The sequence below is a fragment of the Ovis canadensis genome, chromosome 3, assembly GCF_042477335.2.
Source record: "Ovis canadensis isolate MfBH-ARS-UI-01 breed Bighorn chromosome 3, ARS-UI_OviCan_v2, whole genome shotgun sequence".
NCBI classification, from domain to species: Eukaryota; Metazoa; Chordata; class Mammalia; order Artiodactyla; family Bovidae; genus Ovis; species Ovis canadensis.
In genome coordinates this window covers 124,573,821-124,592,759 of record NC_091247.1, presented here as the reverse complement: position 1 = coordinate 124,592,759, position 18,939 = coordinate 124,573,821, and the positions used below count along the sequence as shown (strand labels likewise).

The following is an 18,939-nucleotide window of genomic DNA, read 5'->3' as shown; positions in this document are numbered from 1 at the left end:
AAAATAAAGGCAGCCACTGTTCCCACTGTTTCCCCATCTAACTGCCATGAAGTGATGGGACTGGATGCCATGATCTTGGTTTTCTGAATGTTGAGCTTTAAGCCAACTTTTTCACTCTCCTCTTTCACTTTCATCAAGAGGCTCTTTACTTCTTCACTTTCTGCAATTAGGGTGGTGTTATCTGCCTATCTGAGGTTATTGATATTTCTCCCAGCAATCTTGATTCCAGCTTGTACTTCTTCTAGACCAGCGTTTCTCAAGATGTACTCTGCATATAAGTTAAATAAGCAGGGTGACAATATACAGCCTTGACGTACTCCTTTTCCTATTGGACAAACCCATGGTGGACATGCTATGCCCTTGCAGGCCAATGTGATGCTGATGACCAAGCTCAGAGTATCAGTATCTCAATGCCTGTTACTCTTCTGTGATAGGAAGATGAAAAAGAAAAAGAGTATCCAGTATTTCTTCTCAAGGAAGCTTCTAAACCATTTACACACACACACACACACACACACACACACACACACACAATCAGTACTATTCATATAATACCTTAAATAATCAGGCTATATTTTACTTGAAGGAATACAAACACAACAATCTGTACTGAAAATGATCACTGCATTTAGAATTAGCATTGCCTTTGAAATCCAACTTCACTGCATGCTAATAAATTCAGGGGGATTCACTTGGTCTCTTGTAAAATGGGTACAAACAATGACCCCACAGGGTCACTGTGACAGTTAAATTAGAAAGCAAATGTAAAATTCCTGGGGGCTCAGTGGGTTAAGAATCTGCCAGCCAGTACAGTTGATGCAAGAGACATGGATTTGATCCTTGGGTTAGAAGATCCCCTAGAGGAGGAAATGGCAACACACTTGAGTATTCTTGCCCGGAGAATTCCATGGACACAGGAGCCTGGCAGGCAGGCTATAGTCCATAGGGTCACAAAGAGTCAGACATGATGGAATGCCTGGGCACACATGAATTCCAAGAGAACAGTTTTGTCTGTTTTCTTCATTATTTTATCCTTGACACCTAAAAAGGCGCCTCATATTTAGAAGACATTTGGTACCTATTTTTCAAAAAATGAAAAGATAAGAAAGCGTCTAGCAAATTTGTCACATGACAGGCACTGAGGGAGAAAAAAATGGAAATTGAATCCAAATTAAATGCACAAGCATGAAATGGTTTTCAGTTCAGTTGCTCAGTTGTGTCTGACTCTTTGAGACCCCATGGACTGCAGCACGCCAGGCTTCCCTGTCCAACACCAACTCCTGGAGCTTGCTCAAACTCATGTCCATCGAGTCGGTGATGCCACCCAGCCATCTCATCCTCTGTCATCCCCTTCTACTTCCGCCTTCAATCTTTCCCAGCATCAGGGTTTTTTCAAATAAGTCAGTTCTTCACATAAGGTGGCCAAAGTACTGGAGTTTCAGGTTCAGCATCAGTCTTTCCAATGAATATTCAGGACTGATTTCCTTTAGGATGGACTGGTTGGATCTCCTTGCAGTCCAAGGGACTCTCAAGAGTCTTCTCCAACACCACAGTTCAAAAGCATCAATTCTTTGGTGCTCAGCTTTCTTTGTAGTCCAACTCTCACATCTATACATGACTACTGGAAAAACCATAGCTTTGACTAGACAGACCTTTGTTGGCTCAGAGTCTTCAAAAGTTAAAAACAAAATTCTGGATCATCTGAGCTACTTAGTTGTCACTGTTAGAAATTTCTTTCACTCAAGACTCTCCCCTACCCAAAGGAACTGGGATAATATATTATCCATCTTTGTATTATTAGCAGCCATAAAATGCATAATTGCATGTAGAAGCATCACTTGTATTTAACACTATTGTAGGTAAACAACACTGTTCACAAGACTAAATAATATGAGAATGACTGATTCTTTCATCTTATTTGGATTTTCCATTTTAACCAAACCAGGAGCTTTGGTGTTAACTATGGAAAGAGATCCCTTCTTCCCTTGCTAGGCACTCTCTGAAATCCTTGGGCAAATGACTTCACTTCTATAAACCTCACTCCTATAAGTTTCCTTATCTGTAAATAATATCTACTCTCATAGAATCCAACAAAGAAATGCATAGAAGACACTTTGCTAGCACACAGTAAGCCTTGATCAATGGTGGTTGTTATCATAATTACCACCAGCTTTGTGTATATGCAAATGAAGGCTAATGAATTTAAATGGGGTATTTCTCTTCCTCTTTAAACAGTATGGAAGTCAGCAGGGCTGCAGAGAAGATTACACTGCAGAATGCAAGGGAATCAAAGACTGCAAATTATCCTGTCCAAGAACCAGAAACTTTCAGCTGCTGCTTTGACAGCTTAAATTCAGCCCCTTTCTCACTTAGCCTGCCCATTTTTCAATTGGCATCTCTGCATCTTCTCCTTTCTGGCAATTTTACCTCTGAAGTACCTTCATTTTTAGAACCATCTTCTCTTTTGACATTAGGGTTGTTACTCATTTGAATATTCATCCAACAGAAAGAAACTAAAGTCATATTGTATGATCACAAGAAACTTTCAGCATCTTTAAGAAATGAGTGGCATCCTACAACATTCCTGGAATTGTGAGTATCAGGGTGAACAATGATACACCAAGCTGATGAGTCTACTGCTTAACCTAAAATTTTTCTTGCTCCAAGTTTGCACAGTGGTGCCTTGGAGAGCTGGAACAGGGTGTCAAAGAACAGCCAAGCCAGTATTCAACTTCTCCACCTCTAAACCAATCCCAGACTCAAGTATCCTCAAACAGAAGACCCCTCTATTGAGGGGTAATCTATTCCAAACATAATATCCCATTAGTAAAGGAAATTAATCAAATTAGGAAGAAAAAATACACAGTGATTTTAGTTTCTTTGTGTTAAGCTTCTGTTAGCTACAAAAGTATATGTTCCATTTGAGGGAATTCCCTGGCCGTCCAGTGGTTAAGATTCCACATTTCCACTGAAGAGGACATGAGTTCCATCCCTGGTTGGAGGAATAAGATTCTCTAAGGCTATGTGGAGTGGCCAAAAAAAGAAGAGTATGTTCCATTTGAAGGGCTTATATCAAGCTGGAGCCTTAAATCCTGGAATTACTAACATAGCTAAAGAGAAAGTATCTAGGGGGAAATAAGAAGGCAGCCTTATTCATGACACACCTGAGGGATGGTACGTGGTGGTGGTCCATTACAAGTTTAAAGTGGCAAATTCAAAATTATCTTCATAATCACAAGTTTTTGTTTTTTTCTATAACTTAAAGGCATGAAGCGATGTGCACAGTGGTAAAAGCACTGGATCTAGCGGAAGAGGTACTGTTAACTGCACACCCAACTGATTTCTGTGGACCCCAATTTCTGCAAAAAGAGATGGGTTAGCATACAGGTGGATAATTTCTAATATCCCTTCCAGACCACAAAATCTTGTGTCTGTATGAAAATCTTACAATGTTTCGTAATATTGTACGGGGTATCAGACTCTCAATGTACGTCAGTGGGTGCCAGACCCAGCTACTCATCAAAATTACAGGAAAAGCAGCTCTTTTACCCCTTTCCTTTTTACCCACTTCTGCTGCCCTCTAACCTCTAACCTTAAAAGAACATAATTATAGGAATGAGATCACTGAGCAATTGGAACTAACCCCTGATTTATGGTCTCCTGAATGCACATCCTGCTTTGTCTAACCTGTTGATTTTTTTCCTAGATAAAGATAGAATGAAGAACTAAGCTGTTAAAAAATGACTAACTCTCTACCTGGAACAGCCACCCTCCCAAGCCTTTCTAGCAATCCTGCAGGCAGATCACAGCGGGGTAAAATAACATCTGGAGAGAGAGTCAGATAGTCTGCACACAAGGAGGAATGATGCAAAACCAGCCTCTCTCCACTACCGCACTAGTTCCCTTTAAAATTTGTCATGGCTGAGCAGAATCTACAGAGTTGGCCTCTGAACAGGAGTCCATCTTCTCCCCAGATTGCCAGCTTTTCTGATTAAAGCACTTTTCCTTTCTACTGACACTTGATTCTTGAATTATTGGCTTATGAGTGGCAAGGAGATGAAGCTAGATTTGATAACAACAGCGGGAATTTTTTAAAAAGTAGATCTCAGAACTAAGATCCCACAAGCCGCGCATAGTAAACTGTGAGAGGAGGACATAAGTAAATAGTAGTTTTTCCTTCTCCTTCTCCACCAGCTCCTCCCTAACACTTCAAAAAATAATAATAATAATAAGCAGAGCAAAATATCCTTATTCAGTAGTGTCCAGTTTGGAGCTACAATCTCCAATTTAAAAGTTTATCCATGAGAGGTTAACAATCATTCCAGTTTGGAAACCTATACCAAACCCGAATCCTTAAACAGTCTCCATTCCCTACCCACCCTAGTTATTACGTGTCACTTAAACCATATTCTTAAATATTGGGTTTTTCAGACTCAAAACCCATCTTGTGCATGTGTGCTTAGCTGTGTTCATCTCTTTGTGACCTCATGGACTGTAGCCTGTCAGGCTCCTCGGTCCATGGAATTTTCTAGACAAGTATACTGGAGCAGATTGCCTACTCCAGGGGATCTTCTCAACCCAGGGACCCAACCCACGTCTCCTGCGGTCCCTTGCACTGTCAGGCAGATTCTTTACCACGGGCAAGTATAATCTTACCTATAAAACAAAAACCACTTTCAGCTATAGACTTTTCTCAGCAAGCCCAAGTTACCAGGAAGTGAGTTCCTGAAAAATAATTTGGTCTGAATGTTGTTAAGGCATTTGAAATATTTTATAAAATCTCTAGCAGCCAGAAAACAGCATTGCTTGAACAACAAAAATGCTGCCGTCTCTGCTCTCCTTAGGAGGTAAGGAAATAAACTAAACTGTGGAACAACAGCAGTAACAATGAAAAGCAGCCTCAATGCTTCCCTGAAAAGGTCTGTTACAAGAGATCCTAGAATCAGCTGCCACAGTGTTGCCTGCCAGGCTAGGGAAGAACAAGAGGAGGCAAGAGATGCACATTCACCCCTAGGTGGTAACAGCGCTTCCTCTTTCCCCGAAGACTGAGATGGACGCTGCAAGCTACTGCAGCCACTGCACTAATCTTCCTTACTATAAACCTTACGAAAGCAAATATACAGGAAACAGGGTGTTGTGGGGAGCAGACCAGAAAAAGCTTGGATCCCCTCCACTTCCAGATACATGAGCAACAGCACCATCCTGAGCCTGAAGGAGAAAAATCAGCCTATAAAATTATGAAAGACGGTAAGATATTATCAATGGAGAAAAATGAAAGAATGAGCATGTGTACTTATTTTCAAACAAGATAAATGATCGAATCAGTTGTTCAGAAGAATTTTCCTTGAAAAGGGCCTTTTTCTCAATATTCTTTAAACTGTCGGCACTGTCGAATAGGATAGCAAACACTTTGATCGACATTTCACCCAGCGTCCCATTAGAAAAGTCAGAGCTAAGTCAACTGACTGCTCTTTAAGACAACAGACAGAAAGTTCACTTTTACAGAAACGCTAAGGAAATGTAACAAAATGCTGTCGAGGATGGTGATATCCACTACAGAAAACCCACCTGACTGAGAATGTACATTTACTATATTCATATCTGGTAATAATTTGTCAAGGCAAATATTATATTCCATCATCTCTACAGACCCTGTAACTGACTTTCAGTGCATTTAATAATTTATCCAAAGTCACAACATTTAAATATAAATCTTCAGGATCCAATCTAAAGGCCTTTCTAAAATATTCTTACCTGGATCTATACATGAGAAGATTAGCCAATCACCAAGTGCTACTTCAAAGTAAACATCATTTGCTTTCCTAGTATTAGGTGTACTTAACTTTTTTATCACGCTGTTATGAGATTTTAAGAAACGTCACTCAATGGAACAGGTAAATTTTTGCCTGAATCTTCACATTAGGAGAAATAATTCTATGTAATTTGGAGTTTTCCATTTCATAAAAATTATAGAAATATACTCAAACCATTCGTATCTAGCTTTGATATCATCCGACAACATTATCTAAACATGTAGTCCTGCAGTTTATTCTGGTGGAACACACCAGAACATGCACGTGCATAATACACACTTTTATAAGGGGAAGGGACTCAGGGTCTCATGCATTAAAAACTAAGATAATGCCCTCAAAAGGCTGGGTTGGTACTGCTAGCAAGTATAATGACTCAAAATTTACAAAATTAAAATGCTGAGGGTATTTTTTTTGTTTGTTTTTGTTGCTTTTAAATATATAAAATGTAATTACTTCTAAGCTGTCACAACTGATGTTGTATATTAAGCAATGACTACTAAATGTACTTGGTATGTGGTTATCTTTAATAATACAATAACGGAAGTTGTGGATCTATTTTTCATTTTCTTCACATACTAAAAACTAAGTCATTTATTTGTTTTTAAATGTGCTTCATTTTTCTCATGTTGTCCTTGGTGTTTTCCTTGAATCTTACATTAATTATAAGCAAAATGACAACCACACACCCAAATGCAGGCGCTGCAGATTCCCTTATTACAACAAAGAGAAGTATTATGATCTCAGCATTCTATTTGATTTCCTGAAATGAAATGAATACACATGTGGAGAAAGAAAGAAAGTGTCCTCTGGAACAGAAACACTGACTTCACTAATGAAGGCCATAATTACTGAGGAAACATGTATTAAATTCTGAATTCATGCTATTCCACTTGATGCAAGAGTTGTAATCAGATCAACAGAGCATACAGGAGCCATCTGGGTGATGCAAAGTTGTAAAGACAAACCCTGAGAGCAAGGGCACACCGACCTTCCTAGTACCAAATCATCGTAGACTTCTGTATTAGAAAGTGCTGTTCTTCCCTTTTCATTTCCTATTTTCCTTCTGACGAAAGGAATACTGTGATCAATAGGTATGAAGCTGGATATTAAAAAACAACTCATCATACCATGCAACCTTTACCCTATTATCAATGATCAATGAATTTAACATTGAGTTTTATCCACCCCACCTCCCACCCTGCTCACACCTTTTAAGGATTCTCTAATGCACTCCAGAAATCTGGCTTTCTATAGCTTATATTTCACTTGAGAAATCAATCCTAAAGTACCATTCCCATTGTTGCAGGCATTGAAGACAGGAATCTGACTTCTAGGCAATGACAATGGGTTTCAAATTTGTGCAAGCCACATCATTTTCCATGAAATTGACAGAACCCAGCTGAATATGAGTAACCTGACAATCACGAGATCCCCGTCAGTCAATTTGATTCCTCTGAGGCAGCAGGTTATCGAAAATTGAACCAAGTGATGTAATACGCATCCCAGCCAGTGTTATGAGAACAGCAGAGATGAGTTCAATGAGACTCATTATTTATTCATCACAAGGTCCAATTTGCGTGTCATTTTCACTGACGGTGTACTCAGTTAACTGGTTGAAATTCAGTGCTGATAGAGTGTTTTATTCCATACTGTAAAAAGGACCCTTTTAATTTTTTTTTCTGTCTTCCTGTATGAGAGTACAAAACAAAGAGGGATTTTGTGTTTGTGGCCATTCATGGTAATATCTGAACACCATTTAGCAAAGCTGGAAGAGCAGACATTGGAGAAAGCCCTTAAGGACTCCCTGTTTTTCTCATTAGGAGTGCATAATAACATATCAAATATTACAGAGTAAAAAGTAAAACAATATTATTATTCAGAAAATAACTACTTTTCCTTTAAATGCTACAGAGCGAGATAAACACTGATAGGAAACACACTCACAGAATGGGATATAACCTCCACTCCTGAGGCGGACCTTCCCTAAGGCTCGGGGAAAGAACAGGAAAGAAAGCTCTCCCAAGAGGCAAGAAAGAGCTGGCCTGTGCCTTCTCGCGCTTTTCCTATCGACCAGTCCAAGGGCTAGCACATTTGAAAACCAGGCACCATCTCTCATCAATGTTGGGGTCACATCGTATCTTAAAAGGCCCTGACATTAGACACAGCAGCTGTCTCAGTTCACCTTGCCTAATTCATTTTACCAAGTTCCTGTGCTTTATGTACCTGCTGAAAGGACTGCTCAGTGCCCCTCAGTAACTTTCTGTGAGTTTCCCTCAAGGCAATGCTCACCCACCACGTTCCACTTTTCCCCACCTCTCTAATTATAAATACCTACATCCAAACAATCCTTCAGGGCCCTGCGGACACACCCTGCCCCAGAAGGTGCTTCCCATCCCCTCAGCTGAAAGTCACCTCCCCGTCCTCTCAGCTGCCTTCGGGCTCCAAGTGCCTGACAACCCTCACCACTGTCCAGCTTGAATTCCAGTTCTACACCTACACGTGCTACTCTCAACTTCCTACTACTCTCAAATGTCCTTAAGAACAGAATTTTATTGATTCATCTTAGACTCCTCACATCACCCACCACAGTGCCTTGCACAAAGATGAACCTTTAAAAAAATAATCGTAATTTGTGATAAGATCGCTATCCCAGGTATTAACACTCTAATGCAAGCATCACAGAAACTTGCAAGAATAGTCAGTTTCCCAAATTTAAATGACTTGACTTGAACCTAAACAGCAAGCAAGCAGAATACAGAATCATCTCAAATCAGCTGAGCGAGGAAGCCAACCTGCAGGAATAAAATACCCTATTAATCTTTGACTTTTAGAATTGAAAAATATTTCTGAACCTCGACTTTATTTGTGGTATTATCTGGTTAGCGGTCTTGGCAGCTGTTCAAAGTTTTAAAGTACTACAGGTCATGAATATTAAACGCTACAACAAGTTTACTGGGAGGAAATCCAAATTCATTTGTAAGTGCATGACAAACAGTCACCCCTCCAGTTTCAATAATGCAAGGAAATACTGTGATCAGAACCAGTATTATATAACCAGTCCCTTGCTATATCTAGATTCTCACAAAGCCAAGTGTAAGACAAATGAAGGTAAAGACAGTTTTCAGAAAGCAAGAACACTACTTGAAGCAGAGTGGCACAGATGGTGCTTAAAGACAATCAGAATCAGCAAATATATCCTATTTCATTCAAGGCAATGGATATGAGGGTCACATCTTGAGTAAAACCACAAATCTGGTCTAAAAGGGACGAAGCCATAAATGATAACAGATTCTGCTAATGCCATCCAAACAGCTAATCAAGTTAAAAAAGCACATGTGGATCCAATGTGCAAATACCTGCAGGCTATACACTGGTTCTTCTGTACGTGGGGAGCCACACAACATAGTCTGATGTACAAAAGCACCACATTCAATGTCTTCAGTGTTCAGACAGCGATGAGCCCAAAACCTTCAACAGAATGTAAGCCCCGACCCTGGGAAACCATTTTCAAAATACACCCAGTAAATGGGTTGGAAATATGCGACTGTTTGTTAGTGTGGGTCTGATGACTGCATCCCATTATAGAGCCCAGCTTACTTAACACCCAAGATAAAGGTAAACTTGCTCACCACATGCAACTTCCATCAATCATATCTGGCTTTGCATTAAAATAAAGTTTTGCTAGATAGAGGTGACTTGTTTTTCAAAAGTGGCAATGCCTCCCATGTCCCTCTCTAGTAATATAGTGTCTTTATCCTGTTTATATGACATAAAGCCACAAGATTTCATTTGAAAAAAAAAAAAAGGTGGCTATCCAGACAATACATATCTTGAAGGCAACTACGGTAAAATAAATGCAGTCATCTGTAGAGAAAGTCTTACTATCAAACTCAAAGGGCTTCCTTTTTCCAAATTATTTTGGGCTATAATTAGAATTGTTACCCTTCCTTTCAGATTTCCTTTCCTGTTTAATTTTTTTCCACCTGTAACTGAATAAGTGATTATGAGGCTAATAAAGGGGAAAAAAAGATATTTCCACATTAAAACAGTTAACAGATGTTAAACAAGCACAGAAAATGGCCACTAGGCAAGCAATGACTGATGTTGGGTAAGTAAGAAAAATGTTGCCTTTACTGATTTTATTACCCATGTACCTCCTGGGATCATGGGAGACTTGTAAAATATTTTGTGGGCAGATAAAAGTCTAGCATTTATTTGCAAGGCTAGTTTAAGTGTCTTTCAAGGGTTCCCCATCCCCCTTATTTTTTGACAACATAAAGCTAAGTAAGTGAAAACCATCTAAGAAAGGCTAAAGTAGTCATTTGTTGAGAGGTCAAGAAAACTTATTTTTCAACATTTTTCTAACATGCATCTCTTCCAGTCCCACCTTCCAGACCTCCCTAATCAGGAATGAAATCCTCACTGTAAAAAGGAGAAGGTATAAGATTTCACCTTGCCACTGCAGGCACATCCGTTTCAAAAGTCAGCCTTTAAGTGTGAATTCAGTAATTCACTGGGGAAGCCCACGTATTTAATCTCTTACAAATCCTCCAATTTTTTCCCCAAGTATTGAAAACTGTATTATTTCATGTTATAATCAACCATATTATTTCAAAAGTCATATTATTCTCTTATAAGCATTTACTAACTAAGCTAAATGTGCTAATATTTTTGGCATATTCAGAACAGTGTGCAGGAGATATAAACACTGTACATGGTTGTGTGTGTTTGTGTGCGTTTAGTCATGTCTGAGTCTTTGCAACCTCATGGACTGTAGCCCACCAGACTTCTCTGTCCATGGGATTTCCTAGGCAAGAATACTGGAGTGGGTTTCCATTTCCTCTCCAGAAGATCTTCCCCACCCAGGGATCAAACCCATGTCTCCTGCACTGCAGGTGGATTCTTTATCACTAAGCCACCTGGGAATCCCATACATGGTTACTAAATACTAAAAATATCTACAATATTCTGGGTACTTACTATTTCCTTATTTCCTCTGCAGAACTACAGAAATTTTACATGTCATATGGACACAGGCATCATTTGCTTGAACCTGAGCAGTCAAAAAATGGCAGCCAAGAATTCTGGCCAAATTCAGTCATCCCAAGAAGGCTGTCTGGCCCAAACAGGGCATGTTTGTTCATAAGTAATCAATATTAAATAACAGGAGATGTCACAGAAAATCCAGATGGAAGTCTTAGAAAAATCTTAACCTCTCCCAAACAGAACCCTGTACTTTCTCATTGCAATGATGGGATAGAGAGAAGTCCCAGGGAGCAGATGTAACTCCTGTCCCTACAGTTCCTTCTTCCTGATCCCAGTAAACGTTGACTTTAGGACCTGACAAGAAGTACAGAATCAAAACATCTGACATTGCTAAAGAAACGTGAAGCAAGAAGCTGAGTGTGATTGCTATGAGAAAAACATTACTGACAAAACTATAAAAATGGAGAGACTGCCCCTCTAGTTTTAGTCATTTCCAACTTGAGGAGGACCACCATTTTTAGATTTTCGAGCATTTGGCTAGTTCTTTGGTTTGCATAATAGAGCTAAACATTTGTGCACTGGGTTTTTCTGTTTACATATAAATTCTGTTTTAATAAGGCAGGGAAGTTTATTTCATCTGGCAAACTATGATAACTCTGATGTAGAGTTAATTAGTAAGACATTCAAGATGTATTCGTTTAAGATTGAAAAGTCTTTTAATCCACTTCCTTCAGAGTCTCTTCTAACTCACCCCAGGCATAGAAATCTATATATTTTAAAGACAGAATATGAAATTTTTCTATAACTTCCATATGTAATCTATGCCAGTGTTTACAAGCTCTATAGTCATGAAATTCTAAATGGAAGTTTTTGCTTAAATATTCATGCTTCAGCTTCAGTTGATTCCTAATTCATATGCTTTGAAACCACTGGAAAAAGTTTGGCTATCTCTTTCTTCAAATAAAGAATTATAATTTCCATTGATGTTTCTTCTTTCCCTTCAACTAATATGCATTAAGTGCCTTCCAAATACTGGGTATCCAGTTCACAACAACGGAGAAGGCAATGGCACCCCACTCCAGTATTCCTGCCTGGAAAATCCCATGGATGGAGGAGCCTGGTGGGCTGCAGCCCATGGGGTCACTAAGAGTTGGACATGACTGAGCGACTTCACTTTCCCTTTTTACTTTCATGCATTGGAGAAGGAAATGGCAACCCACTCCAGTGTTCTTGCCTGGAGAATCCCAGGGCCGGGAAGCCTGGTGGGCTGCTGTCTATGGAGTCACACAGAGTCAGACACAACTAAAGCGACTTAGCAAAGACAGTATGGTACTGGCACAAAGACAGACATATAGATCAATGGAACAAAATAGAAAGCCCAGAGATAAATCCACACACATATGGACACCTTATCTTTGACAAAGGAGGCAAGAATATACAATGGAGTAAAGACAATCTCTTTAACAAGTGGTGCTGGGAAAACTGGTCAACCACTTGTAAAAGAATGAAACTAGATCACTTTCTAACACCGCACACAAAAATAAACTCAAAATGGATTAAAGATCTAAATGTAAGATCAGAAACTATAAAACTCCTAGAGGAGAACATAGGCAAAACACTCTCAGACATAAATCACAGCAGGATCCTCTATGATCCACCTCCCAGAATACTGGAAATAAAAGCAAAAATAAACAAATGGGATCTAATTAAAGTTAAAAGCTTCTGCACAACAAAGGAAAATATAAGCAAGGTGAAAAGACAGCCTTCTGAATGGGAGAAAATAATAGCAAATGAAGCAACTGACAAACAACTAATCTCAAAAATATACAAGCAACTTATGCAGCTCAACTCCAGAAAAATAAACGACCCAATCAAAAAATGGGCCAAAGAACTAAATAGACATTTCTCCAAAGAAGACATACGGATGGCTAACAAACACATGAAAAGATGCTCAACATCACTCATTATTAGAGAAATGCAAATCAAAACCACAATGAGGTACCACTTCACACCAGTCAGAATGGCTGCGATCCAAAAATCTGCAAGCAATAAATGCTGGAGAGGGTGTGGAGAAAAGGGAACCCTCCTACACTGTTGGTGGGAATGCAAACTAGTACAGCCACTATGGAGAACAGTGTGGAGATTCCTTAAAAAATTGCAAATAGAACTACCTTATGACCCAGCAATCCCACTTCTGGGCATACACACCGAGGAAACCAGAATTGAAAGAGACACATGTACCCCAATGTTCATCGCAGCACTGTTTATAATAGCCAGGACATGGAAACAACCTAGATGTCCATCAGCAGATGAATGGATAAGAAAGCTGTGGTACATATACACAATGGAATATTACTCAGCCGTTAAAAAGAATTCATTTGAATCAGTTCTGATGAGATGGATGAAACTGGAGCCGATTATACAGAGTGAAGTAAGCCAGAAAGAAAAACAGCAATACAGTATACTAACACATATATATGGAATTTAGGAAGATGACAATGACGACCCTGTATGCAAGACAGGGAAAGAGACACAGATGTGTATAACGGACTTTTGGACTCAGAGGGAGAGGGAGAGGGTGGGATGATTTGGGAGAATGACATTCTAACATGTATACTATCATATGAATTGAATCGCCAGTCTATGTCTGACGCAGGATGCAGCATGCTTGGGGCTGGTGCATGGGGATGACCCAGAACTATGTTATGGGGAGGGAGGTGGGAGGGGGGTTCATGTTTGGGAATGCATGTAAGAATTAAAGATTTTAAAACTTAAAAAATAAAAAACTAAAAAAAAAATAAATAAATAAAAATAAATAAATAAAGCGACTTAGCAGCAGCAGCAGTTCACAACAAACACCATACAATTTTATATAATCTTCCCAGCTACTCCAGGGGAGAACATGATCTCTATTCTGACATAAAGAAACAGGTCATTGAACTAGTTTAAGGTGACTCACTCAGTGCAAGTTAAGATTCAATACATATTATTTCCTTCTCTACTGTGGAGTCATCTCTTTATTCATCTTCATACCCTTACAATGTAAGATCACTAGACAGTCACAAATATGTCTTCTAGTTCTAGGGATTCCATTTTCTGGGTGACCCTCCCATCTCTGGTTCTCTACACCTCAGCTGGAGACAAGGGGCCAGGCATAGATCCTCTCCAGGTTTCTCACAAGTCTATAAAATCTATTATCCAAATGCCCTCATTAAACCCACAAGGCCAAACCTAGAAAAAAGGAATAAGCTAAGCTGAGATAGCAACTATCAGATGAAGGGTATTGCTGCCATGACTAACTTCCTTGACCACAAGCAGTGGTTACCAGACAGCCTGGGTAAGTTTCCATTTGAGAACTTCTCAAGACACTGAACATTCAAAGCATTAAGTCCTTTCCCATAGGATGGGAATCTTTGTGCCCGACTCTTTGAGATCCCATGGACTGCAGCCCACCAGGCTCCTCTGTCCATGGGATTTTCCAGGTAAGTATACTGGAGTCGTTTGCCATTTCCCTCTCCAGGGGATCTTCCCGACCCAGGGATCGAACCCAGGTCTCCTGCACTGCAGGCAAATTCTGTTAATCTGTCCTATGGCAATTTAATTATTAGTGCAACCAAAGAACTTAGATAGAAAGAAAAGTTGTCTTTCCTTGCACTAGTTAGTGGCAGTTCTCATTTTCTTAAGCAGCAGCATGAGTAAGGCTGCCAAATAAAACACAGGATGCCCAGTTGTACTGTACTTTCAGATAAACAAAAAATAATTTTCTATTATAAATATGTCCCAAATATTACATAAGACAAGTTTATAGTAAGGGGCTCTATCAGCAACTTTATCCTTGAAAATAAGCTTGCTGCTGCTGCGAAGTCGCTTCAGTCGTGTCTGACTCTGTGCGATCCCATAGACAGCAGCCCAGGAGGCTCCCCCGGCCCTGGGATTCTCCAGGCAAGGACACTGGAGTGGGTTGCCATTTCCTTCTCCAATGCATGAAAGTGAAAAGGGAAAGTGAAGTCGCTCAGTCGTGTCCAACTCTTAGCGACCCCATGGACTGCAGCCCACCAGGCTCCTCCATCCATGGGATTTTCCAGGCAAGAGTACTGGAGTGGGTTGCCATTGCCTTCTCTGAAAAATAAGCTTAGAGAACCAAAAATTTCTCAGAAGAGAACTTCAAAAATCCTAAAAGCAAGTCCTAAACTGACATATCAAAATAATTTCCTAATTTATGAAATGGTAAGATGAAAATTCTGCAGAAAAAACACAGTGCTTCACAGGCTATCAAGGTCTTAAAACACCCAATCTGCATCCCCAAATAGCTCTCACCCTGCAAAGGACAAGGACCATGACTTATTCTGTTTGTTTTTCCAGTACAAGACAACTTGCTATTGTTGATGATGTGGTTTTAAAAAGAAAAAGATTGTTCTCCCTAAATTTCTTTGAATGAATATTTAAAATTGATTTGAAATTAAGAGCTTGGCTTTCAAACCCATGTTGTTTTTCAAAGCGCCAAATCTAATGAGGGTTCTCAAGTTTCAGCAGTTAATGGAAATCACAAAAGAACTTCATTAAGCACTTGATACTTGAGTTCTAAGGAAACACATTGTTTCCCCACAGAGCAGAAGCACCTCAGTAATTACTCTTCCTAAGTTTTAAAAAAAAAAGTCATTTCAAAATAAATGTTTTATTTCCCGTCATTTTGTTCTTCAATTCCTTCCCGATTCGATTTTAAGTAGAATTAAGAACTGAGAGGAAAAAAGTAGTAAAAACTACAACATTTGACAGTTTTCTCAGGGTCAGTATCCTAAACCATTATACTCCTTGCTGAAGAGTATCCAAAAGGATAAAGGAGCTGGTCTGAATCATGTCTGAGGTTGCAGGCACTGGCCAAGTTCAGTCTCTTACTTGAAGGCAAGGCAAGGATGAGCTTATTGTGAGGGAGGGAGGATGTGGAGATGGGAAGCGGGCAGTTTCTCAAGATGCACTAGTCCACTCAAGGCATTCCCTTAACACACCAGCAGGAAACTGCTCAGTTTTCTTCAAGTACTTGGGATCCAAAAGTGCTTCCGTGACCTTCAAACAACACTGCATTTGAAACCACAGAGGGAATTCGGAAGAACACATATTAAGCCCTGAGGCAAAGGTCTTAATTGGCCTCAGGGCAGAACTTATAATAACCAATTTCTGTTTTGACTCTTCTATTCTTCTACACTACAACAAGGAAAAGGTGAATATGACTCATTATTTAAGAATGTGACTTCCCAGAGCACAGCAGAGAGGTTTGTTTTCCAAAGTCAGCTTAGGAAAAGTAATATTAACAAATGGCAGAGGATTTCCTCTTTCCAGAGTCGAGCATCCAGCTCACTGATCAGCTGTGTTATTTTTTCAAACACCTATTACAGGCAATTTATTGGATTACAGGACTTGGACTGAAATAAAGGAGTAAATGATAAATAAAGATGCATATTCTTTACAAGGCAGAACTGTCCTTCTACCCTCTTGGGGATTTCCTCTTGGAAATCATGAAACTAAGAAACCCGAGAAATAAAATAATCAGAGACTGACACCCAGGTTAGTAGGGAAAGGTCAGAGAGGACACTTCCACCTCCCGAAGATCAAAAAGTAACTTACTTTAAATTCTCTCTGAAAAGGAATAATTTGTTTTAAATTGGGAAAAGGGATCAAGCAGGGAGAGAACTCAGTAACCCAATGCTCATGCCCAACAATCACTTACTTTGTAGATGGTGGGTAAGATCTGTTTCATTTTCAGTCTGTGAAAGACAAAGACATCATAAACGGCGGAAACTGCCAGGACCGTGACTCCTTGCTCCTTCCATAACATGCTGCATCCGGCGCACATTCCGGTCCCCAGGAACCAGCCCCAGGTCCTGGCCGAGGAGCCTCTTGTAGAACAGTGTTTCATGTAGCAGAGCAAGGAGAGGAGGAAGAAGAAACTGGCCCCCACATCAGCCCGGCCCACGATTCCTGCCACGGCCTCCGTGTGGATGGGATGAGAGGCGAACATTAAGCCAGCCATGAAGGTCCAGTACCCGTCCCCAAGGAGGATCTTCGAGAAGTTTGTGAAGAGACCAGTGACCGCGGCGTGCAACAGCACGTTGACCAGATGGTAGCTCCAGGGATTCAGCCCTCCGATGGCATGGTTCAGGCGGAAAGAAAGAGTGCAGAGGGGCCGGTAGGACTTGTGGCTGCCGCTGTGGGTTAGCAGGGTCCCCCAAAAGTCATTGTAGAAAATGTGGGTCCAGGGGGTTTCTGGGAGAAGGTCCTGGTTCGTCTTGATAGCACGGCTAAAAAACAAAGAAAAGAAATCAAATGTAAAAGACAGAAAGGAAAAAAAAGAAAACACATTGCTAAAATACACTGCTGAAACATCGCCTTCCCGCGTAGCTTTCTCTTCACGTGGTTTTAGATGGGCTTCCAGGTGTACGTGATTAATGCAGAAAAGCCTTAGAGCGGCTTCACAGGGAGAGTGAATTCAGAGCCTCCCCTTCACACTTACTAGGTGCCACAATTAGGGTTGTATTTCTTCTCCGCAAGTTTTTCTTCTTTGTTTGAATGCAAATACCTTTGGAGAATGAATGCAGTTTCCATCCCTTTAGTTCAGTTCAGTTGCTCAGTCATGTCCGACTCTGCGACCCCATGAATCGCAGCAGCCAGGCCTCCCTGTCCATCACCAACACCCGGAGTTCACTCAGACTCACGTCCATCGAGTCCGTGATGCCATCCAGCCATCTCATCCTCTGTCATCCCCTTTTCCTCCTGCCCCCAATCCCTCCCAGCATCAGAGTCTTTAGTAAAAGCTTAATAAAGCAGTTGTCAAACAACTGCCCTTCTGTGGCATGATGGCTAAAAATGCAGATCTCAGGCATTAGGCTAATATAAGGCCTAAGAATAGGCATTTTTTAAGAAGCAAAGTCTCAGGTAATACTGATGTAGGGGATAGACTTAGAGGAAGGACTAGCTCTGTTAGTAGAAATCAATTTTAGATAGAATCTCTGCCCAGGGAAATGATTCCCATACATGACGATCACCTGGGGATTTCTTAACAGGCAGGCAAAGGTTCTAATTCAGTAGGTCAAGGAGGAGCCCAAGATGCCACATTTCTAACTCTTGTAATTGTTCATTTATCTTCTACGCAGAAAAGCAAAGGACACTGCTTTGCAGATTCACGCATGTTCTGGAAACCTAGTGCAAGGAACATCTTGTCCCTGTTGGCTGTTACTATTACTGTTCTGCTGCTGCTGCTAAGTCGCTTTAGTCGTGTTCGACTCTTTGCGACCCCATAGACGGCAGCCCACCAAGCTCCCCTCTCCCTGGGATCATCCAGGCAAGAATACTGGAGTGGGTTGCCATTTCCTTCTTCAATGCATGAAAGTGAAAAGGGAAAGTGAAGTGACTCAGTCGTGTCTAACTCTTGGTGACTCCATGGACTGCAGCCTACCAGGCTCCTCCGTCCATGGGATTTTCCAGGCAAGAGTACTGGAGTGGGGTGCCATTGCCTTCTCCGATTACTATCCTACAAAGACTGTATTCTAATCTACAGAAAGTCCCTTATTAAATTCAGCTTGACCAACAACTTTTGAAATCAGGTGCACCTGGGGAGTAGAATGAACCAATTACCACTGATGGATATCTATGCCTGTTTTATCTACTCTGCCAAACACCATTCTAGTCCTTCTTTATATATTATCTACTTATGAGAACTAGCTGACTTTTCTAGATATTCAATAAAAGGCAGAAGATCTGTTAAAATCATGTTTTAAGAAGTACTCAAGGTGACAGACAGTTCTCCAATGTGTATCCTCCCCTTTTCCCACACTTACAACATCTTTAGTTTTTAGCTGGGTCTTCTGGGGGGGAAAAAAAAAGATCATTTCCTATCTTCCTTGGCTGTTAAATATGGTCACATGACTAATATTTGCCACTGACTAATATTTGGCCAGTGGAACACAGAGAGAAAACTACTTCTTTTGGGAAAAAGTATCCTTAAAAAGAAAAAGCTTAGTATTCTTCCGTCCTCTACCCCTCTACCTCCTTTCTGCTGGAGCACAGATGTAATAGCTGGAGTTCCAGCAGCCATCCTGACCCATAAGATGTCCTTAGGAATAGAAATCACGCCCAACAGAGCATA

At 40.4% G+C, this 18,939-nt stretch overlaps 1 protein-coding gene across 2 annotated transcripts in view; it reads right to left on the bottom strand.

Moving 5' to 3' along the window:
• TMTC2 (transmembrane O-mannosyltransferase targeting cadherins 2) overlaps positions 1-18,939 on the bottom strand; it is a 436,273-nt gene that overhangs the window by 248,519 nt on the left and 168,815 nt on the right. For both annotated transcript variants that reach the window (XM_069584133.1, XM_069584134.1), the window contains exon 2: positions 16,525-17,095. In XM_069584133.1, the coding sequence (XP_069440234.1) occupies positions 16,525-17,095 (571 nt within the window). The remainder of the gene's footprint in view (positions 1-16,524; positions 17,096-18,939) is intronic.